The 26,131-nt window shown below is 44.8% G+C and overlaps 1 protein-coding gene across 1 annotated transcript in view; it reads right to left on the bottom strand.

Moving 5' to 3' along the window:
* LOC106592657 (CUB and sushi domain-containing protein 3) overlaps nt 1-26,131 on the bottom strand; it is a 500,234-nt gene that overhangs the window by 341,544 nt on the left and 132,559 nt on the right. Inside the window, 11 exon segments of the mRNA XM_045696358.1 lie at nt 4,259-4,394; nt 6,541-6,731; nt 7,031-7,213; nt 8,598-8,710; nt 9,118-9,221; nt 12,836-12,957; nt 17,877-18,001; nt 19,940-19,989; nt 19,991-20,028; nt 21,522-21,599; nt 24,444-24,556. Of these exon segments, the coding sequence (XP_045552314.1) occupies nt 4,259-4,394; nt 6,541-6,731; nt 7,031-7,213; nt 8,598-8,710; nt 9,118-9,221; nt 12,836-12,957; nt 17,877-18,001; nt 19,940-19,989; nt 19,991-20,028; nt 21,522-21,599; nt 24,444-24,556 (1,253 nt within the window).

Here is a 26,131-nt window from a genome sequence, read left to right as displayed (position 1 = left end):
AGAGTGAGAGAGAGAGAGAGAGGTAGGGAGGGAGAGTGAGGGAGGGAGAGAGGGAGGGAGGGAGAGAGGGGGGAAACATGATATATAGTGTCTGATGAGAAATAAGGCCTTTCAAAAAGAAGGAGGATAAAGGAAGAAATGTGTCAAGAAAAGATGACTTTGTCTGCGTGAAAAGATAAGATAAATCTCCCACTGCTAGTCTACAGCAGGTCTCAGAACCACAATACCTTCTCTAAGGGACCGCACTGCCTTGACAGAGGAGAACAGACACTAAGGTGTCCTTCTATTCAACCATATAATAGCCTGGGATATTCATTCCCATTGAAACTGAGGGTCATTCGTTTGCCGCCTCAATTTCATCCGCTTGTACGGTAGAATTTGAACATACATAATGTAGCTGTCATTACATACGTACAGCAAATGACAGTACTGTGTAGACAGCCGTCAGCGACCTGTCAACAATATCAGATGTGTGACGCATCTGTTAAACAGAGCCTGGCAATAGAGTGGGGGTTTATAATATAACGTTGACACAACATTAATCCAACATCTATCTGCCCTGTGACTTTACCGATTCATGTAGTTTATATTGAAGCTAAAATGGTTAGATAAAGTCACACAATTATATACAATGAAACACAAGACTGTACATTTGTTTAAAAAATAATAATATATATATCTATATCTTTTTAAATATATCAAAGTTGTCCCATCGACTGGAAAACTGCAGTGAAATGTGTTGTTTTACAGGGTCAGCACCGAGAGCAAATTAGAGATAAGTGCCTTGCTCAAGGACACATCGACAGATGTTTCACCTTTGTCACCTCAAATATTAGAACCAGCATCCTTTGGGTGACTGACCTAACGATAAGAGATGTGGATCTACCAGCATCCTTTGGGTGACTGACCTAACGATAAGAGATGTGGATCTACCGGCATCCTTTGGGTGACTGACCTAACGATAAGAGATGTGGATCTACCGGCATCCTTTGGGTGACTGACCTAACGATAAGAGATGTGGATCTACCAGCATCCTTTGGGTGACTGACCTAACGATAAGAGACGTGGATCTACCAGCATCCTTTGGGTGACTGACCTAACGATAAGAGACGTGGACCTACCAGCATCCTTTGGGTGACTGACCTAACGATAAGAGATGTGGATCTACCAGCATCCTTTGGGTGACTGACCTAACGATAAGAGATGTGGATCTACCAGCATCCTTTGGGTGACTGACCTAACGATAAGAGACGTGGACCTACCAGCATCCTTTGGGTGACTGACCTAACGATAAGAGACGTGGATCTACCAGCATCCTTTGGGTGACTGACCTAACGATAAGAGACGTGGATCTACCAGCATCCTTTGGGTGACTGACCTAACGATAAGAGACGTGGATCTACCAGCATCCTTTGGGTGACTGACCTAACGATAAGAGACGTGGATCTACCAGCATCCTTTGGGTGACTGACCTAACGATAAGAGACGTGGATCTACCAGCATCCTTTGGGTGACTGACCTAACGATAAGAGACGTGGATCTACCAGCATCCTTTGGGTGACTGACCTAACGATAAGAGATGTGTGACAGATCTACCAGCATCCTTTGGGTGACTGACCTAACGATAAGAGATGTGGATCTACCAGCATCCTTTGGGTGACTGACCTAACGATAAGAGATGTGGATCTACCAGCATCCTTTGGGTGACTGACCTAACGATAAGAGATGTGGATCTACCAGCATCCTTTGGGTGACTGACCTAACGATAAGAGATGTGGATCTACCAGCATCCTTTGGGTGACTGACCTAACGATAAGAGATGTGGATCTACCAGCATCCTTTGGGTGACTGACCTAATGATAAGAGATGTGTGACAGATCTACCAGCATCCTTTGGGTGACTGACCTAACGATAAGAGATGTGGATCTACCAGCATCCTTTGGGTGACTGACCTAACGATAAGAGATGTGTGACAGATCTACCAGCATCCTTTGGGTGACTGACCTAACAATAAGAGATGTGGATCTACCAGCATCCTTTGGGTGACTGACCTAACGATAAGAGACGTGTGACAGATCTACCAGCATCCTTTGGGTGACTGACCTAACGATAAGAGATGTGTGACAGATCTACCAGCATCCTTTGGGTGACTGACCTAACGATAAGAGATGTGTGACAGATCTACCAGCATCCTTTGGGTGACTGACCTAACGATAAGAGATGTGTGACAGATCTACCAGCATCCTTTGGGTGACTGACCTAACGATAAGAGATGTGTGACAGATCTACCAGCATCCTTTGGGTGACTGACCTAACGATAAGAGATGTGTGACAGATCTACCAGCATCCTTTGGGTGACTGACCTAACAATAAGAGATGTGGATCTACCAGCATCCTTTGGGTGACTGACCTAACGATAAGAGATGTGTGACAGATCTACCAGCATCCTTTGGGTGACTGACCTAACGATAAGAGATGTGTGACAGATCTACCAGCATCCTTTGGGTGACTGACCTAATGATAAGAGATGTGTGACAGATCTACCAGCATCCTTTGGGTGACTGACCTAACGATAAGAGATGTGTGACAGATCTACCAGCATCCTTTGGGTGACTGACCTAACAATAAGAGATGTGGATCTACCAGCATCCTTTGGGTGACTGACCTAACGATAAGAGATGTGTGACAGATCTACCAGCATCCTTTGGGTGACTGACCTAACGATAAGAGATGTGGATCTACCAGCATCCTTTGGGTGACTGACCTAACGATAAGAGATGTGTGACACATCTACCAGCATCCTTTGGGTGACTGACCTAACGATAAGAGATGTGTGACACATCTACCAGCATCCTTTGGGTGACTGACCTAACGATAAGAGACGTGGATCTACCAGCATCCTTTGGGTGACTGACCTAACGATAAGAGATGTGTGACAGATCTACCAGCATCCTTTGGGTGACTGATCTAACGATAAGAGATGTGTGACAGATCTACCAGCATCCTTTGGGTGACTGACCTAATGATAAGAGATGTGTGACAGATCTACCAGCATCCTTTGGGTGACTGACCTAACGATAAGAGATGTGTGACAGATCTACCAGCATCCTTTGGGTGACTGACCTAACAATAAGAGATGTGGATCTACCAGCATCCTTTGGGTGACTGACCTAACGATAAGAGATGTGTGACAGATCTACCAGCATCCTTTGGGTGACTGACCTAACGATAAGAGATGTGGATCTACCAGCATCCTTTGGGTGACTGACCTAACGATAAGAGATGTGTGACACATCTACCAGCATCCTTTGGGTGACTGACCTAACGATAAGAGATGTGTGACACATCTACCAGCATCCTTTGGGTGACTGACCTAACGATAAGAGACGTGGATCTACCAGCATCCTTTGGGTGACTGACCTAACGATAAGAGATGTGTGACAGATCTACCAGCATCCTTTGGGTGACTGACCTAACGATAAGAGATGTGTGACAGATCTACCAGCATCCTTTGGGTGACTGACCTAACGATAAGAGATGTGGATCTACCAGCATCCTTTGGGTGACTGACCTAACGATAAGAGATGTGTGACAGATCTACCAGCATCCTTTGGGTGACTGACCTAACGATAAGAGATGTGTGACAGATCTACCAGCATCCTTTGGGTGACTGACCTAACGGTAAGAGACTTGTGACAGATCTAGTAGTACTGCCTTGTAACAGTTTGCCTCGCAAAACAAAATATGACAATGAACGAACTCTAATTCAACATATTTTACCAGTGGGGTTACAATGACTCACAAGACCGTACACTTGGTCATCAATGGCTTCTCCAAAAAATACATGTGACTTGTTGTCCCGTCCTGACCCTAGTAAGATGTCATTTTCTATAGTAGAGTAGGTCAGGGCGTGACAGGGGGTGTTTTGTGTTTTTCTATGTTTTCTATTTCTATGTTTGAGTTCTAGTTTTTCTATTTCTGTGTTGGGGTTATTTAGGTTGATCTCCAATTGGAGGCAGCTGGTCCTCGTTACCTCTAATTGGAGATCATATTTAAGTTGGGGTTTGTCTATGGGGTTTTGTGGGTAGTCGTTTTCCGTTTTGTGAGTTATCACCTGACGGAACTGTTGGCTGTCGTTTTTTTGTTTAAGTGTTTTCATTAAAGTAAATATGAGCACTCTACACGCCGCACCTTGCTCCCCTTTATACGACCCGCGTTACACTTGTACGACACGGTAATAATAAAGTAGTGTACTGACTGCTGTAGGTGATGTTGAATCCTCTTCCGGACATGGAGTGGTCTGCCTGGAACTCCAGCTGTAGTATGTTGCTGTTGGAGCTGAAGTGAGAGGGAACCTCGGCACCCGAGTATCTCCCCAGGATGGACGAGCCCGTCTGGTACAACCACATGGTATTTTAATAAACGTTATTTATTTAAAGGGGGAGCATTTAAACAACACAACACTATTCAAATAAACAATAACACTTAAACAACACTCACTTTTTTGGTAAAACAAGAAGATGAAAGAATTAACCACAAACCAAGAGGAAATAAGAGAAGAACTAAAATAACCTAAAATCCCAGAAAGGATGTATGAAATCACTAACATAAAGCTAGGAAGCTTTCAGGCCAAGCTGAAACGCTGGGTTTTTTAGAGTGATTTAAAAACCTCCATGATGCCCTTCCCCTTTGACTAGCTACTCAATCAATTATCAATCAATCAATCCATTACCTGGTCTCAATCAATCCATTACCTGGTCTCAATCAATCCATTACCTGGTCTGAATCAATCCATTATCTGGTCTCAATTAATCCATTACCTGGTCTCAATCAATCCATTACCTGGTCTCAATCAATCCATTACCTGGTCTCAATTAATCCATTACCTGATCTCAATCAATCCATTACCTGGTCTCAATCAATCTATTACCTAGTCTCAATCGATCCATTACCTAGTCTCAATCAATCCATTACATGGTCTCAATCAATCCATTACCTGGTCTCAATCAATCCATTACCTGGTCTCAATCAATCCATTACCTGGTCTCAATCAATCCATTACCTGGTCTCAATTAATCCATTACCTGGTCTCAATCACTCCATTACCTGGTCTCAATCAATCCATTACCTGGTCTCAATCCATTACCTGGTCTCAATCAATCCATTACCTGGTCTCAATCAATCCATTACCTGGGTCTCAATCAATCCATTACCTGTTCTCAATCAATCCATTACATGGTCTCAATCAATCCATTACCTGGTCTCAATCAGTCCATTACCTGGTCTCAATCAATCCATTACCTGGTCTCAATCAATCCATTACCTGGTCTCAATCAATCCATTACCTGGTCTCAATTAATCCATTACCTGGTCTCAATCAATCTATTACCTGGTCTCAATTAATCCATTACCTGCCTCAATCAATCCAATCCATTACCTGGTCTCAATCAATCCAATCCATTACCTGGTCTCAATTAATCCATTATCTGTTCTCAATCAATCCATTACCTGGTCTCAATCACTCCATTACCTGGTATCAATCAATCCACTACCTGGTCTCAATCAATCCATTACCTGGTCTCAATCAATCCATTACCTGGTCTCAATGAATCCATTACCTGGTCTCAATCAATCCATTACCTGGTCTCAATCAATCCATTACCTGGTCTCAATCAATCCATTACCTGGTCTCAATCAATCCATTACCTGGTCTCAATCAGTCCATTACCTAGTCTCAATCAATCCATTACCTGGTCTCAATCAATCCATTACCTGGTCTCAATCAATCCATTACCTGGTCTCAATCAATCCATTACCTGGTCTCAATCAATCCATTACCTGGTCTCCATCAATCCATTACCTGGTCTCAATCAATCCATTACCTGGTCTCAATTAATCCATTACCTGGTCTCAATCAATCTATTACCTGGTCTCAATTAATCCATTACCTGGTCTCAATCAATCCAATCCATTACCTGGTCTCAATCAATCCAATCCATTACCTGGTCTCAATCAATCCATTACCTGGTCTCAATTAATCCATTATCTGTTCTCAATCAATCCATTACCTGGTCTCAATCAATCTATTACCTAGTCTCAATTAATCCATTACCTGGTCTCAATCAATCCAATCCATTACCTGGTCTCAATCAATCCAATCCATTACCTGGTCTCAATCAATCCATTACCTGGTCTCAATCAATCCATTACCTGGTCTCAATGAATCCATTACCTGGTCTCAATTAATCCATTATGTGTTCTCAATCAATCCATTACTTGGTCTCAATCACTCCATTACCTGGTATCAATCAATCCACTACCTGGTCTCAATCAATCCATTACCTGGTCTCAATCAATCCATTACCTGGTCTCAATGAATCCATTACCTGGTCTCAATCAATCCATTACCTGGTCTCAATCAATCCATTACCTGGTCTCAATCAATCTATTACCTGGTCTCAATCAATCCATTACCTAGTCTCAATCAATCTATTACCTGGTCTCAATCAATCCATTACCTGGTCTCAATCAATCCATTACCTGGTCTCCGTCCTTCACGGTGAGGAAGTCGTATGGAGGCTCCAGGTCAAAGTCGTTGAAGGCCAGGTGGATCCGGCTGCCGGGTTCAGAGATGATGATCCACACACAGTTCAGGTTGTTCCCATAGCCCTCTGGGTAGTCAGGGGACAGCACAGTGCCCACGGCCGCCGTGAAGTTGGAGAAACATGGGACTGTGGGAGTAGGAAAAGGAGTGGGTTAGGTGTAGAAATGTTTATGTTCGCATGTTCCTATGTTATACTGTATGTTCACTCATGAACATATGTTCATTAAGGTATTCCACCGATGCAGGATGGGAGGGTTGTCCTATAAATATACTGTACATACTGCACAACATGGTGCTCTGTTACATATGGGATGTAAAACCTGAAAAGGGTAATAATGTATTTCCTTACTTATTTAAAAAAAATGAAAAACATTCCACAGAATGACTGTGTTTTAACATGGCATTTCAAACAATGAACATACTCACATATGCACATGGGGATGTTAGCAGACCATTGGTTGTTGTTCTGACAGGTGATCATCCTCTCTCCAATCAGCTCGAAGCCAAACTGGCACTCGAACCGCAGCACGTTCCCGTTCAGAAACCCACTGCCCTCCTGGAAGCCATACAGAGGTGTGCCTGGGTCCCCACAACTCTCCTTATCAATCTCTGTCAGAGAAAGAGAGGGATTAGTCAAATGTTAGTCCTTTATCTGTTTGATACTGATACTATCTGTCTGATAGGGTCTCTGGTCCAGGGCCAGGTCTGGGATGGAGGTAGTCTGGTCCTGGGCCAGGTCTGGGATGGAGGTAGTCTGGTCCTGGGTCAGGTCTGGGATGGAGGTAGTCTGGTCCTGGGTCAGGTCTGGGATGGAGGTAGTCTGGTCCTGGGTCAGGTCTGGGATGGAGGTAGTCTGGTCCTGGGTCAGGTCTGGGATGGTGGTAGTCTGGTCCTGGGCCAGGTCTGGGATGGAGGTAGTCTGGTCCTGGGCCAGGTCTGGGATGGAGGTAGTCTGGTCCTGGGCCAGGTCTGGGATGGAGGTAGTCTGGTCCTGGGCCAGGTCTGTGTCTGGGCCAGTGGGATGGAGGTAGTCTGGTGGGTCGGAGGCGGCTGGGTCAGGTCTGGGATGGTGGTAGTCTCTGGGTCAGGTCTGGGATGGGGTAGTCTGGTGGGTCTGGGGTAGTCTGGGTCCTGGGCCAGGTCTGGGATGGAGGTAGTCTGGTCCTGGGCCAGGTCTGGGATGGAGGTAGTTGGTCCTGGGCCAGGTCTGGGATGGAGGTAGTCTGGTCCTGGGCCAGGGCTGGGATGGCAGGTAGTCTGGTGCTGGGCTAGGGGGCTGGGGATAGGGGCTGGGGCTAGGGGCTGGGGTAGGAGCTGGGGGCTAGGGGCTGGGGATAGGGGGCTGGGGATAGGGGCTGGGGGCTGGGGAAGGGGGCTGGGGATGGGGCTAGGGGCTGGGGATAGGGGCTGGGGATAGGGGCTGGGGCTGGGGATAGGGGCTGGGGATAGGGGGCTAGGGGCTGGGGGCTAGGGGCTGGGGATAGGGGCTGGGGCTGGGGATAGGGGCTGGGGATAGAGGAGGGGCTAGGAGCTGGGGGCTAGGGGCTGGGGATAGGGGCTGGGGATATGGGGCTGGGGCTGGGGAAAGGGGCTGGGGATAGGGGGCTAGGGGGGGGCTGGGGATAGGGGCTGGGGATAGGGGCTGGGGCTGGGGATAGGGGCTGGGGATAGGGGCTAGGGGCTGGGGGCTAGGGGCTGGGGATAGGGGCTGAGGATAGGGGCTGGGGCTAGGGGCTGGGGCTGGGGATAGGGGCTAGGGGCTGGGGATAGGGGCTAGGAGCTGGGGGCTGGGGATAGGGGCTGAGGATAGGGGCTAGGAGCTGGGGGCTAGGGGCTGGGGGATAGGGGCTGGGGATAGGGGCTGGGGGCAGGTCTGGGACAGGCATGGGCTAAGGTAGTTTGATAGCGTTTGTATCTCAACATTTTATCGTTATCAGCACAGAGGAGGACTGTATACTGTGTCTAGGGTTAAAGAGGTTGATAGTGTTTGTACCTTTATAGTTGATCTTGAAGCCGATAGAGCCCACGCTCTCATCAGACTGAAGGTGGAGCCACATTTGATGGGACATGCTGACAATAAGGTCAGGCACGAAGCTGCCTGTCAGGCTGCAGATAAGAGCACAATACAAACCAATGGCCCGTCACAATACTGCCCTTCAGCCAATCAGATCGGTTGTTATTGTAAATAAGAATCTGTTCTTAATTGACTTATCTGTCCAAATAAAGGTTAAATACAAAAACTGAAATAAGACACAGGGTTAACGTAAAAGCTATTTACCTTTTTTTAAACAACCAGGCATGTAAAGAAAGACTTGACAATAAGTCATTATTGTAAACAACAAACATGTTTATTAGTTAGAGTTAATATTAACATTTTATAACAACGTGGAATGTAAGTGGACTTAATTGGAACCATCAAACAACAGACATGTTTATTTAAGTATAATCTGACTAATCTAGATCATGCTAGATTTGGTTGTGGGATGTGAGGATAATTGGAGTATAATACTTACACCTGTATTATTGTTCTGGAGTCTCCAACCTGCCCTCCGTTTCCGATGGTTAACGAGTCATAGCCGATCTCCAGGTCAAACTCCTCAAAGTTGATCTGGATAACCTGTTGAAGTCTACCGATTACAACATATACTGACAACGTATTTTACACTCATTTATATTATATACACGTTATTATTCATTGGACAACAAAATTCTTCTCAGATTCTTATTTACAATAACAACCGATCTGGTCCCGTCTGGCTCAGTTGGTAGAGCATGGTGTTTGCAACGTGTTTACAACGCCAGGGTCGTGGGTTCGATTCCCACGGGGCACCAGTACGGAGAAATTTTTTTTATGAAATGTATGCATTCACTACTGTAAGTCGCTCTGGATAAGAGCGTCTGCTAAATGACAAAAAAAGTAAAATGAATGTATCATTTGACTTGAATTATTATTATTTTTTTCAGCAGAAATAAACAGTGTGTTCATTTGATTGGCTGTATAACAGGACGTGGTATCTGGTAAACAGCTATTAGACAGCTAATCCACCGCTGACAGAAAGCGTAAGGGAAGATAACAGAAACACAATCCATCCCAGCTACTGCACTGTATGCACTGCTATTACATCATCAAGTCACAGCATGTGAACAGAGAGTCATCGGACATTTACCCCACGTCACATTCATAAACAGACTTACTACCCGTGTGGCTCAGTTGGTAGAGCATGGCGTTTGCAACGCCAGGGTTGTGGGTTCGATTCCCACGGGGGACCAGTATGGAAAAAAAATAGAAAAAAATAGAAATGTATGCATTCGCTACTGTAAGTCGCTCTGGATAAGAGCGTCTGCTAAATGACTAAAATGTACCAGCTGCTGATTCGCATAAACACACCTTTGGGACAGTGTTTAGAATCATATTCATTCAAGTCATTTTCTGATGTTTACTAAATATCCGCCCACAGCTTTCAGTTCACAACGAGTGAAAGACGATTCGATTAAACACAAAGAAACCAAATGAATCCTAAACAAGTCCTGTCAAAACGGATGAATTTCCTCAAGTAGAGCGGGGCATGTGCGTTTCTCTCAACCAAAAGAGAGCCCATGAATTGTTCAAACCAGAAGCACTGCAAATGGTCTTCAGGGAGGACTTTACAGATCGCTAATGGCACGGATCTGACAATCCCCCTCAGAACACAAATCAAATATTGAGAAGCAATCATGCAAAGATGCAATTTGAGATGAGTTTATTGACTGAAATAATGAATTGCCTTTCTGTCTTCCCCTTTTTATGAATCTTCTGGTCACGGTCACCTACGATGCATCCCAAATAGCATCCTATTTTCTATATAGTGCACAACTTCTGACCAGAGCCATATGAGCCCTGATGAAATGTAGTGCACTATATAGGGAATAGGTTGCTATTTGGGAAGCACCGTAGCTGACTGTGACCGAGCTACTCTCCTCCCTTAATTTAACCATACACACAAGCAAATATAACATGACACATGCAGGGAAGCTTTTAACACAACCGAATATAACATGACACATGCAGGGAAGCTTTTAACACAAGCAATATAACATGACACATGCAGGGAAGCTTTTAACACAACTGAATATAACATGACACATGCAGGGAAGCTTTTAACATATAACATGACACATGCAGGGAAGCTTTTAACACAAGCGAATATAACATGACACATGCAGGGAAGCTTTTAACACAACCGAATATAACATGACACATGCAGGGAAGCTTTTAACATATAACATGACACATGCAGGGAAGCTTTTAACACAAGCGAATATAACATGACACATGCAGGGAAGCTTTTAACTTACCGCAGGGAAGCTTTTAACATATAACATGACACAGGCGGAAGCTTTTAACATATAATATGACACATGCAGGGAAGCTTTTAACACAACCAAATATAACATGACACATGCGGAAGCTTTTAACATATAACGACACATGCGGAAGCTTTAACATATAATGACACATGCAGGGAAGCTTTTAACACAACCGAATATAACATGACACATGCAGGGAAGCTTTTAACATATAACATGACACATGCAGGGAAGCTTTTAACATATAACATGACACATGCAGGGAAGCTTTTAACACAACCGAATATAACATGACACATGCAGGGAAGCTTTTAACATATAACATGACACATGCAGGGAAGCTTTTAACACAACTGAATATAACATGACACATGCAGGGAAGCTTTTAACATATAACATGACACATGTAGGGAGGCTTTTAACATATAACATGACACATGCAGGGGAAGCTTTTAACATATAACATGACACATGCAGGGAAGCTTTTAACACAACTGAATATAATATGAAACATGCAGGGAAGCTTTTAACATATAACATGACACATGCAGGGAAGCTTTTAACATATAACATGACACATGCAGGGAAGCTTTTAACATATAACGGGACACATGCAGGGAAGCTTAATCTGAATGAAGAAAAACGGTGGAGCAGAATATTGTTGTATTTAAGTGTATTTCTACCTCGTCCACACGGAGCTCAGATTAAAGCTTTGAAATGTCACGCGTGTCACATTTCTGTCGATGCCAACAGCGAAACATGACGGAAACATGCTTCTGTTGTTCTCTAGGACCTTGTAGTGTCTGTGCTTTGGGGAAGGACAGCACAGCGTCCCAAAGTGCACTCTATTCTTTATGTAGTGCACTTTACCAAATGGCCACTGGTCAAACATAGTGCACTAAATAGGGAAAATGGTGCCATTTGTGACGCACCCTATGCCTGCAGTGTTTTCACGTAATTTTGTTTTGAATTAGCAATGCAGGAACAGTGCATAATTATCCTAATGACGTTAGGTAACGTTAGCTAACACATGGTAATGTGAAGCATAGATAATGACTTCAATGTCAATGAGAGATTGGGAGAAACTAGGAGAGACTAGGAGAGACTGGGAGAGCATAGGAGAGACTAGGGAGAGACTAGGAGAGACTAGGAAAGACTGGGAGATCATAGGAGAGACTAGGAGAGACTAGGAGAGACTAGGAAAGACTGGGAGATCATAGGAGAGACTAGGAGAGACTAGGAGAGACTAGGAGAGACTAGGAGAGCATAGGAGAGACTGGGGGAGACTAGGAGAGACTGGGGGAGACTAGGAGAGACTAGGAGAGACTGGGAGAAACTAGGAGAGACTAGGAGAGACTGGGAGAGACTGGGAGAGACTAGGAGAGACTGGGAGAAACTAGGAGAGACTGGGAGAGACTAGGAGAGACTGGGAGAGACTATGAGAGACTAGGAGAGACTAGGAGAGACTGGGAGAGAGAGGTAGGAGAGACTAGGAGAGAGTAGGAGAGACTGGGAGAGACTAGGAGAGCATAGGAGAGACTAGGAGAGACTAGGAGAGACTAGGAGAGCATAGGAGAGACTAGGAGAGACTAGGAGAGACTAGGAGAGACTAGGAGAGCATAGGAGAGACTGGGAGAGAGGAGAGCACTAGCAGAGACTGGGAGAGTAGGAGAGACTAGGAGAGACTGGGAGAGAGGAGAGCATAGGAGAGACTAGGAGAGACTGGGAGAGACTAGGAGAGACTAGGAGAGACTAGGAGAGACTAGGAGAGCATAGGAAAGACTGGGAGAGAGGAGAGACTAGGAGAGCATAGGAGAGACTAGGAGAGACTAGGAGAGCATAGGAGAGAGCTGACAGGTAAAGGTTTAAGCATATAAACCATACCTTATTGGGGTTACTAGCAGTGATAATCCACACACAGTGGGAATTACTCTCGTACTGGATGGGGAAATTGGGAGAGGTGAAAATCCCCGATGGACCCTGGAGTGTCGATCCGCACGTTTTCACTGAAACGAGAGACAAGAGTGAGATGTTTAAATGAGAGACTATAATATGTCACGTTTAGTCAATGTTCCGCGGCTCTTTAACTGAAACAAGACTCAATCACTCAAAGATTCAATCATGGACACTCTTACTGACAGTTGTGGCTGCTTTGTGTGATGTATTGCTTTTTGTGCTGTTGTCTGTGCCCAATAATGTTTGTACCATGTTTTGTGCTGCTACCATGTTGTGTTGCTACCATGTTGTTGTCATGTTGTGTTGCTACCATGTTGTTGTCATGTTGTGTTGTTACCATGTTGTGTTGCTACCATGCTGTGTTGCTGTCATGTTGTGTTTCTACCATGTTGTTGTCATGTTGTGTTGCTACCATGTTGTGTTGTTACCATGCTGTGTTGTTGTCATGTTGTGTTGCTACCATGCTGTGTTGCTGTCATGTTGTGTTTCTACCATGTTGTTGTCATGTTGTGTTGCTACCATGTTGTTGTCATGTTGTGTTGCTACCATGCTGTGTTGTCATGTGTTGCTGCCATGCTGTGTTGTTGTCTTATGTCTCTCTTTATGTAGTGTTGTGTTGTCTCTCTTGTCGTGATGTGTGTTTTGCCCTATATTTTATTTACTTTATTTTTAATCCCCTGTCCCCGCAGGGAAGCCTTTTTGCCTTTTGGTAGGCCGTCATTGTAAATAAGAATTTGTTCTTAACTGACTTGTCTAGTTAAATAAAGGTTAAATAAAAAAATGGAAAAATTAAAAAGAGACAGGAGTGAGATGTATGAACGGGGAGACTAGAAAATGTCATGTTTAGTCAATGTTCTGCAGCTCTTTAACTGAAACAAGAGACAGGACTGAGATGTTTAAATGGGATACTAGAAAATGTCATGTTTAGTCAATGTTCTGCAGCTCTTTAACTGAAACAAGAGACAGGAGTGAGATGTATAAATGCAGAGAGGGAATAATACCTTGTGTAAAGGCCTGCTGGTGTAATATTCTCTGCTATCGTACAATATTAAACAGAGGTAAAGGATTGACCATTAGAATCTGCATATATCCACAGGCCCTGGTTTAATCAAAGCGGTTATCTATATTAGATTTACCCGAAAGAGGGCTTCATCTTTACAGACAGGTCTGTGGTCGCTCCAGGCAGCATGTATCTATATTAGATGTACCAGGAAGAGGGCCTCACCTTTACAGACAGGTCTGTGGTCGCTCCAGGCAGCATGTATCTATATTAGATGTACCAGGAAGAGGGCCTCACCTTTACAGACAGGTCTGTGGTCGCTCCAGGCAGCAGTTATCTATATTAGATGTACCAGGAAGAGGGCCTCACCTTTACAGACAGGTCTGTGGTCGCTCCAGGCAGCATGTATCTATATTAGATGTACCAGGAAGAGGGCCTCACCTTTACAGACAGGTCTGTGGTCGCTCCAGGCAGCATGTATCTATATTAGATGTACCAGGAAGAGGGCCTCACCTTTACAGACAGGTCTGTGGTCGCTCCAGGCAGCATGTATCTATATTAGATGTACCAGGAAGAGGGCTTCATCTTTACAGACAGGTCTGTGGTCGCTCCAGGCAGCAGTTATCTATATTAGATGTACCAGGAAGAGGGCCTCATCTTTACAGACAGGTCTGTGGTCGCTCCAGGCAGCATGTATCTATATTAGATGTACCAGGAAGAGGGCTTCATCTTTACAGACAGGTCTGTGGTCGCTCCAGGCAGCATGTATCTATGTTAGATGTACCAGGAAGAGGGCCTCACCTTTACAGACAGGTCTGTGGTCGCTCCAGGCAGCATGTATCTATGTTAGATGTACCAGGAAGAGGGCCTCACCTTTACAGACAGGTCTGTGGTCGCTCCAGGCAGCATGTATCTATATTACATGTACCAGGAAGAGGGCCTCACCTTTACAGACAGGTCTGTGGTCGCTCCAGGCAGCATGTATCTATATTAGATGTACCAGGAAGAGGGCCTCACCTTTACAGACAGGTCTGTGGTCGCTCCAGGCAGCATGTATCTATATTACATGTACCAGGAAGAGGGCCTCACCTTTACAGACAGGTCTGTGGTCGCTCCAGGCAGCATGTATCTATATTAGATGTACCAGGAAGAGGGCCTCACCTTTACAGACAGGTCTGTGGTCGCTCCAGGCAGCATGTATCTATATTAGATGTACCAGGAAGAGGGCCTCACCTTTACAGACAGGTCTGTGGTCGCTCCAGGCAGCAGTTATCTATATTAGATGTACCAGGAAGAGGGCCTCACCTTTACAGACAGGTCTGTGGTCGCTCCAGGCAGCATGTATCTATATTAGATGTACCAGGAAGAGGGCCTCACCTTTACAGACAGGTCTGTGGTCGCTCCAGGCAGCATGTATCTATATTAGATGTACCAGGAAGAGGGCCTCACCTTTACAGACAGGTCTGTGGTCGCTCCAGGCAGCATGTATCTATGTTAGATGTACCAGGAAGAGGGCCTCACCTTTACAGACAGGTCTGTGGTCGCTCCAGGCAGCATGTATCTATATTACATGTACCAGGAAGAGGGCCTCACCTTTACAGACAGGTCTGTGGTCGCTCCAGGCAGCATGTATCTATATTAGATGTACCAGGAAGAGGGCCTCACCTTTACAGACAGGTCTGTGGTCGCTCCAGGCAGCATGTATCTATGTTAGATGTACCAGGAAGAGGGCCTCACCTTTACAGACAGGTCTGTGGTCGCTCCAGGCAGCAGGTATCTATATTAGATGTACCAGGAAGAGGGCCTCACCTTTACAGACAGGTCTGTGGTCGCTCCAGGCAGCATGTATCTATATTAGATGTACCAGGAAGAGGGCCTCATCTTTACAGACAGGTCTGTGGTCGCTCCAGGCAGCATGTATCTATATTAGATGTACCAGGAAGAGGGCCTCACCTTTACAGACAGGTCTGTGGTCGCTCCAGGCAGCAGTTATCTATATTAGATGTACCAGGAAGAGGGCCTCACCTTTACAGACAGGTCTGTGGTCGCTCCAGGCAGCATGTATCTATATTAGATGTACCAGGAAGAGGGCCTCACCTTTACAGACAGGTCTGTGGTCGCTCCAGGCAGCATGTATCTATATTAGATGTACCAGGAAGAGGGCCTCACCTTTACAGACAGGTCTGTGGTCGCTCCAGGCAGCATGTATCTATATTAGATGTACCAGGAAGAGGGCCTCACCTTTACAGACAGGTCTGTGGTCGCTCCAGGCAGCAGTTATCTATATTAGATGTACCAGGAAGAGGGCCTCACCTTTACAGACAGGTCTGTGGTCGCTCCAGGCAGCATGTATCTATATTAGATGTACCAGGAAGAGGGCCTCACCTTTACAGACAGGTCTGTGGTCGCTCCAGGCAGCATTTATCTATATTAGATGTACCAGGAAGAGGGCCTCACCTTTACAGACAGGTCTGTGGTCGCTCCAGGCAGCATGTATCTATATTAGATGTACCAGGAAGAGGGCCTCACCTTTACAGACAGGTCTGTGGTCGCTCCAGGCAGCAGTTATCTATATTAGATGTACCAGGAAGAGGGCTTCATCTTTACAGACAGGTCTGTGGTCGCTCCAGGCAGCAGTTATCTATATTAGATGTACCAGGAAGAGGGCCTCACCTTTACAGACAGGTCTGTGGTCGCTCCAGGCAGCAGTTATCTATATTAGATGTACCAGGAAGAGGGCCTCACCTTTACAGACAGGTCTGTGGTCGCTCCAGGCAGCAGTTATCTATATTAGATGTACCAGGAAGAGGGCCTCACCTTTACAGACAGGTCTGTGGTCGCTCCAGGCAGCAGTTATCTATATTAGATGTACCAGGAAGAGGGCCTCACCTTTACAGACAGGTCTGTGGTCGCTCCAGGCAGCATGTATCTATATTAGATGTACCAGGAAGAGGGCCTCACCTTTACAGACAGGTCTGTGGTCGCTCCAGGCAGCATGTATCTATATTAGATGTACCAGGAAGAGGGCCTCACCTTTACAGACAGGTCTGTGGTCGCTCCAGGCAGCATGTATCTATATTAGATGTACCAGGAAGAGGGCCTCACCTTTACAGACAGGTCTGTGGTCGCTCCAGGCAGCAGTTATCTATATTAGATGTACCAGGAAGAGGGCCTCACCTTTACAGACAGGTCTGTGGTCGCTCCAGGCAGCATGTATCTATATTAGATGTACCAGGAAGAGGGTCTCACCTTTACAGACAGGTCTGTGGTCGCTCCAGGCAGCATGTATCTATATTAGATGTACCAGGAAGAGGGCCTCACCTTTACAGACAGGTCTCTGGTCGCTCCAGGCAGCATGTATCTATATTAGATGTACCAGGAAGAGGGCCTCACCTTTACAGACAGGTCTGTGGTCGCTCCAGGCAGCATTTATCTATGTTAGATGTACCAGGAAGAGGGCCTCACCTTTACAGACAGGTCTGTGGTCGCTCCAGGCAGCATGTATCTATGTTAGATGTACCAGGAAGAGGGCCTCACCTTTACAGACAGGTCTGTGGTCGCTCCAGGCAGCAGTTATCTATATTAGATGTACCAGGAAGAGGGCCTCACCTTTACAGACAGGTCTGTGGTCGCTCCAGGCAGCAGTTATCTATATTAGATGTACCAGGAAGAGGGCCTCACCTTTACAGACAGGTCTGTGGTCGCTCCAGGCAGCATGTATCTATATTACATGTACCAGGAAGAGGGCCTCACCTTTACAGACAGGTCTGTGGTCGCTCCAGGCAGCATGTATCTATGTTAGATGTACCAGGAAGAGGGCCTCACCTTTACAGACAGGTCTGTGGTCGCTCCAGGCAGCATGTATCTATGTTAGATGTACCAGGAAGAGGGCCTCACCTTTACAGACAGGTCTGTGGTCGCTCCAGGCAGCAGTTATCTATATTAGATGTACCAGGAAGAGGGCCTCACCTTTACAGACAGGTCTGTGGTCGCTCCAGGCAGCGAACACCTCAGCCACCCTCTGACAGGTGATGGTTTTGGAGCCCTGCAGCACATGGTCCTCATCACAGGTAAACTGAGCCCTCGCTCCAATGCTTGAACACATAACAACACATTCATGTAATAAGGGAAGTCTTTACAAGAAACAGTCTACCCACACAGTCTAGCTCCACCCTTACAGTCTAGCTCCACCCTCACAGTCTAGCCACAGCTCCACACAGTCTAGCTCCACCCACACAGTCTAGCTCCACCCACACAGTCTAGCTCATCACAGTCTAGCTCCACCCACACAGTCTAGCTCCACCCTCACAGTCTAGCTCCACCCTCACAGTCTAGCTCCACCCCACAGTCTAGCTCCACCCACACAGTCTAGCTCCACACAGTCTAGCTCCACCCACACAGACCCACACAGTCTAGCTCTACCCACACAGTCTAGCTCCACCCACACAGCCTAGCTCCACCCACACAGTCTAGCTCCACCCACAGTCTAGCTCCACCCACACAGCCTAGCTCCACCCACACAGTCTAGCTCCACCCACACAGTCTAGCTCCACCCACACAGTCTAATATAATAAGAAGCTTTGGGACCATATTATGACGGACTGAGGACATGTTATGGACAGATGGACTGAGGCCATATTATGGACAGATAGACTGAGGACATATTATGGACAGATGGGCTGAGGACATATTATGCACAGATGGACTGAGGACATATTATGGACAGATGGACTGAGGTCATATTATGGACAGATGAACTGAGGACATATATGGACAGAGACGAGGACTTATGGACGATGCACTGAGGACATATTATGGACAGATGGACTGGGACAGACGATAGAGGACTACAATGGACAGGGCTGAGGACATGTTATGGACAGATGGACTGGACATATTATGGAGATGGACTGAGGACATATTATGGACAGATGGACTGGACAAAATAGGAAACTGAGGACAGATGGACTGAGGACATATTATGGACAGATGGACTGAGGACATATTATGACGATGGACTGAGGACATATTATGACAGATGGACTGAGGACATATTATGAACAGATGGACTGAGGACATATTATTCACAGATGGACTGAGGACATATTATGGACAGATGGACTGAGGACATATTATTCACAGATGGACTGAGGACATATTATGGACAGATGGACTGAGGACATGTTATGGACAGATGGCCTGAGGACATATTATTCACAGATGGACTGAGGCCATATTATGGACAGATACACTGAGGACATATTATGGACAGATGGACTGAGGACATGTTATGGACAGATGGACTGAGGACATATTATGGACAGATGGGCTGAGGACATATTATTCACAGATGGACTGAGGCCATATTACTGACAGATGGCCATATTATTGACAGATGGACTGAGGCCATATTATGCACAAACGGACTGAAGCCATAACTGCAAATTAAAATATCTAGTTTTGTCTCTTTTGTACTAGGGCCTGAAGTCTAGAGGATGTATTATATTCCAATTGAGTCCATGGCTGGATATCAAAGGGCCTCCTATTCTCCATATAGTGAACTACTTCTGACCAGGGCCCATTTAGAACACAGGCCCATGAGGTACAGGTAGGTCGACCAGGGCCCATTTAGGACACAGGCCCATGTGAGGTAGGTCTGACCAGGGCCCATTTAGGACACAGGCCCATGTGAGGTAGGTCTGACCAGGGCCCATTTAGAACACAGGCCCATGTGAGGTAGGTCTGACCAGGGCCCATTTAGAACACAGGCCCATGTGAGGTAGGTCTGACCAGGGCCCATTTAGAACACAGGCCCATGTGAGGTAGGTCTGACCAGGGCCCATTTAGAACACAGGCCCATGTGAGGTAGGTCTGACCAGGGCCCATTTAGAACACAGGCCCATGTGAGGTAGGTCTGACCAGGGCCCATTTAGAACACAGGCCCATGTGAGGTAGGTCTGACCAGGGCCCATTTAGAACACAGGCCCATGTCAGGTAGGTAGACAGGCATGTTTAGTTACGGACGAGCTCACCTGAAGTCAGAGCCTGTGCGTTTGCCGTTCTCAGGTTCCCCCGGGTCCGGGGCAATAATTGGACACCTGTTTAATTCCTCCTTCGTTCACTGTAGGAACACAATATCAGGTAAAAACACAATGTTATTGGTTATCAGGCTTATTGATTCACTATAGAAACACACCAATCAGGGGAGAAATATAAAGTTACTGGTTATCAGGAGGAAAGGAGAGGAGGAGAAGGAAAGGGGGGGAGAGGAGGATGAGAGGAGAGGAGGAGAAGGAAAGGGGGGGAGTGGGAGGAGAAGGAAAGGGGGGAGAGGACGAGGAGGAGAAGGAAAGGGGGGGAGTGGGAGGAGAAGGAAAGGGGGGGAGAGGAGGAGGAGAAGGAAAGCGGGGAGAGGAGAAGGAGGAGGAGAAGGAAAGGGAGGAGAGGAGTGGGAGAAGGAAAGGGGGGAGAGGACGAGGGGGAGAATGAAAGGGGGGAGGAGAGTGGGAGGGAAGGAAAGGGGAGAGGAGTGGGGGAGAAGGAGAGGGGGGAGAGGAGGAGGAGGAGAAGGAAAGGGGGGGAGAGGAGGAGGAGGAGGAAAGGGGGGGAGAGGAGTGGGAGAAGGAAAGAGGGGGGGAGAGGAGGAGAAGGAAAGGGGGAGGAGGGGAGGAGAAGGAAAGGGGGGAGGAGTGGGAGGAGAAGGAAAGGGGGAGGAGAGGAGGAGGAGGAGGAGGGAGGAAGGAAAGGGGGGGAGGGAGGAGGAAAGGGGGAGAGGGAGGGAGAAGGAAAGGGGGGGAGGAGAGGAGTGGGAGGGATCATGTACACCACAATCATGTATTCAATTGTATATGTCATTTAAGGTATATAAGTCAACATATATACAAATATACAAATATACCACTAACATACAGTATAAGGCACTGTAAAACACACAATCTACTGTAATACAAATATACCACTAACATACAGTATTAGGCACTGTAAAACACACAATCTACTGTAATACAAATATACCACTAACATACAGTATAAGGCACTGTAAAACACACAATCTTACCAGATCCTTATTAGACGGCTTATTAGATCTTTCGACAAATAATACAAGATTCTTATTTGATGTTCATGTCTCTTTTCCACATGGGTATACAGTGTAGCTGTACAGAGCCCATTTCCAGACGAGCACTGGGGGCATTGCGTTTGTTAAAATAGACTAAGGACTGCACTTCAGCGATTCCTTTTGAGTTCCATGTAGAACCCTTTACACAGAGGGTTCTACCTGGAACCAAAAAGGATTCTACCTGGAACCAAAAAGGATTCTACCTGGAACCAAAAAGGGTTCTACCTGGAACCAAAAAGGATTCTACCTGGAACCAAAAAGGATTCTACCTGGAACCAAAAAGGATTCTACCTGGAACCAAAAAGGGTTCTACCTGGAACCAAAAAGGGTTCTACCTTGGGGAACCAAAAGGATTCTACCCTGGAACCCTTTTCTCTATGAGTGTAGCTAAATGCCCCAGCTTAAAAACAAAACAACCACACTTCTCAAACAAGCAAATAGCCCAAACACAAACACACACAGTAAATTATTAGCATGAAGATGAATAGGAAACTTACTCAAAGACAATTTGTTATTGTTGTCCTTTCCCGGAAGTAACTTTACCCCTCTGGATTTCAGCTCTCCAGAGCTTTTCACTGGTTGAGAGCAATAAAAACAATGGCATTAGATAAAAGAAAGTTCCAGCATTAGTTCAGTAATAACACATTGTCCCTATGAGGAATCAACATCATGAATAATTGCTATCGGATTCATATTTGTTTCAGAAAAGTGAGCCATTATCCCTGCTACATACAGAATATTGATCCATTATCCCTGCTACATAGAGAATAGTGATCCATTACCCCTGCTACATGCAGAATAGTGATTCCATTATCCCTGCTACATACAGAATAGTGATCCATTATCCCTGCTACATATAGAATAGTGATCCATTATCCCTGCTACATACAGAATAGTGATCCATTATCCCTGCTACATACAGAATAGTGATCCATTATCCCTGCTACATACAGAATAGTGATCCATTATCCCTGCTACATACAGAATAGTGATCCATTATCCCTGCTACATACAGAATAGTGATCCATTATCCCTGCTACATACAGAATAGTGATCCATTATCCCTGCTACATACAGAATAGTGATCCATTATCCCTGCTACATACAGACCATAGTGATCCATTATCCCTGCTACATACAGAATAGTGATCCATTATCCCTGCTACATACAGAATAGTGATCCATTATCCCTGCTACATACAGAAATAGTGATCCCATTATCCCTGCTACCTACAGAATAGTGATCCATTATCCCTGCTACATACAGAATAGTGATCCATTATCCCTGCTACCTACAGAATAGTGATCCATTATCCCTGCTACATACAGACCATAACTTCATTGATAAATTCCATAAAAATGTAATTACAAATACTTATTTCCCTCATTAAAATGCAAATCATTTTATAACATTTTTGACATGCGTTTTTCTGGATTTTTTTGTTGTTATTCTGTCTCTCACTGTTCAAATAAACCTACTATTAAAATTATAGACTGATCATTTCTTTGTCAGTGGGCAAACGTACAAAATCAGCAGGGGATCAAATACTTTTTTTCCCTCACTGTATCCAATTGAATCCAAATTGATATACCTTTTAATGAATATGAGTAGAATATAATAGAATGAATCTGAAAACGATCCTCCAGGGCCCTCCAAGACAGATCCGCTGCCTTGTTTTCATTGTTCCCCTCTGATCAGGGACTGATTAGGACGTAGGAAGCCAAGTGGGTGCAACGAATTTTCAGGTACAACAGAAAACTGTCACCGGGGGGAAATGTCTTGTGACATACAATAATTACAACACAAACAGACCAACCAACATTATTACAGAGATATTTGCCCTTAATGGCACCTTTTCCCTTATAGGGATCTGGTCAAAAGTAGTGCACTACATGCACTACACCCAAACACCATCATTGAGAAAAGGCTTTTCATGTATGGCCTGGATTGGCCGGCTAGCTGTTAGGCTGCTTTATAAACATTATCTTCAAAGTCCTGGTAAAGGAGAATGGGAAGGTAATGTATTATAGAAGTCTGTCTGGCTCTGCAGCGTGTTACGGAAGCAGTGTATAATACATCTGTAACAATTTGACCAATCAGGGAGGGGGCCTTTGGTCTGGAGGGATACAACTAGAACAAAGGCATCCTTAGTCTTTAACCAATCAGAGACGAGTGAATGCAACTGGTTACTGATCAGTGGACAAGATGAGGATGAAACGCTGCACGGATACATGAGCTCTTCAGAAAAGTAGTAGGTAGAAAGTACTCTTTGGTAAGGGTTATTGGAGTTATGAGTGGTTATAAGGGGTTATGAGTGGTTATAAGGGGTTATGAGTGGTTATCAGGGGTTATAAGTGGTTATGAGTGGCCATTAGGGGTATTGAGTGGTTATTAGGGGTTATGAGTGGTTATAAGGGGTTATGAGTGGTTATCAGGGGTTATTAGGGGTTATGAGGGGTCATTAGGGGTTATGAGGGGTTATGAGTGGTTATAAGGGGTTATGAGTGCTTATTAGTGGTTATTAGGGGTTATGAGTGGTTATAAGGTGCTATGAGTGTTATTAGGGATTATGAGTGGTTATTAGGGGTTATGAGTAGTTATAAGGGGCTATGAGTGGTTATTAGGGCTTATGAGGGGTCATTAGGGGCTATGAGGGGTTATTAGGGGCTATGAGTGGTTATAAGGGGTTATGAGTGATTATTAGGGATTATTAGTGGTTATTAGTGGTTATGAGTGGTTATAAGGGGTTATGAGTGTTATTAGGGATTATGAGTGGTTATTAGGGGTTATGAGTAGTTATAAGGGGCTATGAGTGGTTATTAGGGGTTATGAGTGGTTATTATAGGTTATGAGTGGTTATTAGGGGTATGAGGGTTAGTGTTTTAGGCAATGTTGAAGGTTGAGTGGTTATTAGTGGTTATTAGGGGGCTAATGGTGGTTATTAGGGGTTATGAGTGGTTATTATAGGTTATGAGTGGTTATTAGGGGTTATGAGTGGTTATTAGTGGTTATTAGGGGCTAATGGTGGTTATAGGGTTTGAGTGGTTATTAGTGGTTATTAGGGGCTAATGGTGGTTATTAGGGGTTATGAGTGGTTATTAGTGGTTATTAGGGGCTATGGTGGTTATTAGGGTTATGAGTGGTTATTAGTGGTTATTAGGGGGCTAATGGTGGTTATTAGGGGTTATGAGTGGTTATTAGTGGTTATTAGGGATTATTAGGTATCAAAGAACAATGAGGACCTGTTGAACATGGTAACACCAAAAAGGTCAGGTAATCGTATAAAGAGTTCCTTGGTCCTCCTTGTCCGTTCTGGTTGTTATTCAATTACAAAGACTTTCAGGTGAAAAAAAATAACATTTTATGGTTATCAAATGTGTCAATGAATTCATTAAATAATTGGGTAATTATGTCTTACCTTGATACTGAAGTGTGAATCCTTTATGTCGATGATTCCTGTCGGTCACAAAATGGAGTCTTAGCCAGTTCTTGTTGCTGATGATGGGTGCTGGTATATTCATACCAGATAACCTGCAGGTAAAGATACAGACATAACACCCTCTGTAATCTGACTGTTATATCACCAGATAACCTGCAGGAAAAGATAAAGGGTTAACAATAACTGTAGTCTGACTGTTCAATCACCAGTCATGTCTGTCCTCTTCCAGACAATCTGTATCTCAACCGTTGTTACATCAAGAACAAGAAGAGAAAGGAACAACCAGTATCTAAAGACCAAGGTTATCAGAGACAGCTGCGGTAGTCTATAACAACATGGTTATCAGCTGCTGTAGTCTATAACAACATGGTTATAAGCTGCTGTAGTCTATAACAACATGGTTATCAGCTGCTGTAGTCTATAACAACATGGTTATCAGCTGCTGGAGTCTATAACAACATGGTTATCAGCTGCTGTAGTCTATAACAACATGGGTATCAGCTGCTGTAGTCTATAACAACATGGTTATCAGCTGCTGTAGTCTATAACAACATGGTTATCAGCTGCTGTAGTCTATAACAACATGGTTATCAGCTGCTGTAGTCTATAACAACATGGTTATCAGCTGCTGTAGTCTATAACAACATGGTTATCAGCTGCTGTAGTCTATAACAACATGGTTATCAGCTGCTGTAGTCTATAACAACATGGTTATCAGCTGCTGTAGTCTATAACAACATGGTTATAAGCTGCTGTAGTCTATAACAACATGGTTATCAGCTGCTGTAGTCTATAACAACATGGTTATCAGCTGCTGGAGTCTATAACAACATGGTTATCAGCTGCTGTAGTCTATAACAACATGGGTATCAGCTGCTGTAGTCTATAACAACATGGTTATCAGCTGCTGTAGTCTATAACAACATGGTTATCAGCTGCTGTAGTCTATAACAACATGGTTATCAGCTGCTGTAGTCTATAACAACATGGTTATCAGCTGCTGTAGTCTATAACAACATGGTTATCAGCTGCTGTAGTCTATAACAACATGGTTATCAGCTGCTGTAGTCTATAACAACATGGTTATCAGCTGCTGTAGTCTATAACAACATGGGTATCAGCTGCTGTAGTCTATAACAACATGGTTATCAGCTGCTGTAGTCTATAACAACATGGTTATCAGCTGCTGTAGTCTATAACAACATGGTTATCAGCTGCTGTAGTCTATAACAACATGGTTATCAGCTGCTGTAGTCTATAACAACATGGTTATCAGCTGCTGTAGTCTATAACAACATGGTTATCAGCTGCTGTAGTCTATAACAACATGGTTATCAGCTGCTGTAGTCTATAACAACATGGTTATCAGCTGCTGTAGTCTATAACAACATGGTTATCAGCTGCTGTAGTCTATAACAACATGGTTATCAGCTGCTGTAGTCTATAACAACATGGTTATCAGACACAGCTGCTGTAGTCTATAACAACATGGTTATCAGCTGCTGTAGTCTATAACAACATGGTTATCAGCTGCTGTAGTCTATAACAACATGGTTATCAGCTGCTGTAGTCTATAACAACATGGTTATCAGCTGCTGTAGTCTATAACAACATGGTTATCAGCTGCGGTAGTCTATAACAACATGGTTATCAGCTGCTGTAGTCTA

This window comes from Salmo salar, chromosome ssa02, assembly GCF_905237065.1.
Source record: "Salmo salar chromosome ssa02, Ssal_v3.1, whole genome shotgun sequence".
Classification (NCBI taxonomy): Eukaryota; Metazoa; Chordata; class Actinopteri; order Salmoniformes; family Salmonidae; genus Salmo; species Salmo salar.
Note: the sequence above shows the minus strand (reverse complement) of the source record. Positions and strands in the feature narration are given on the sequence as shown.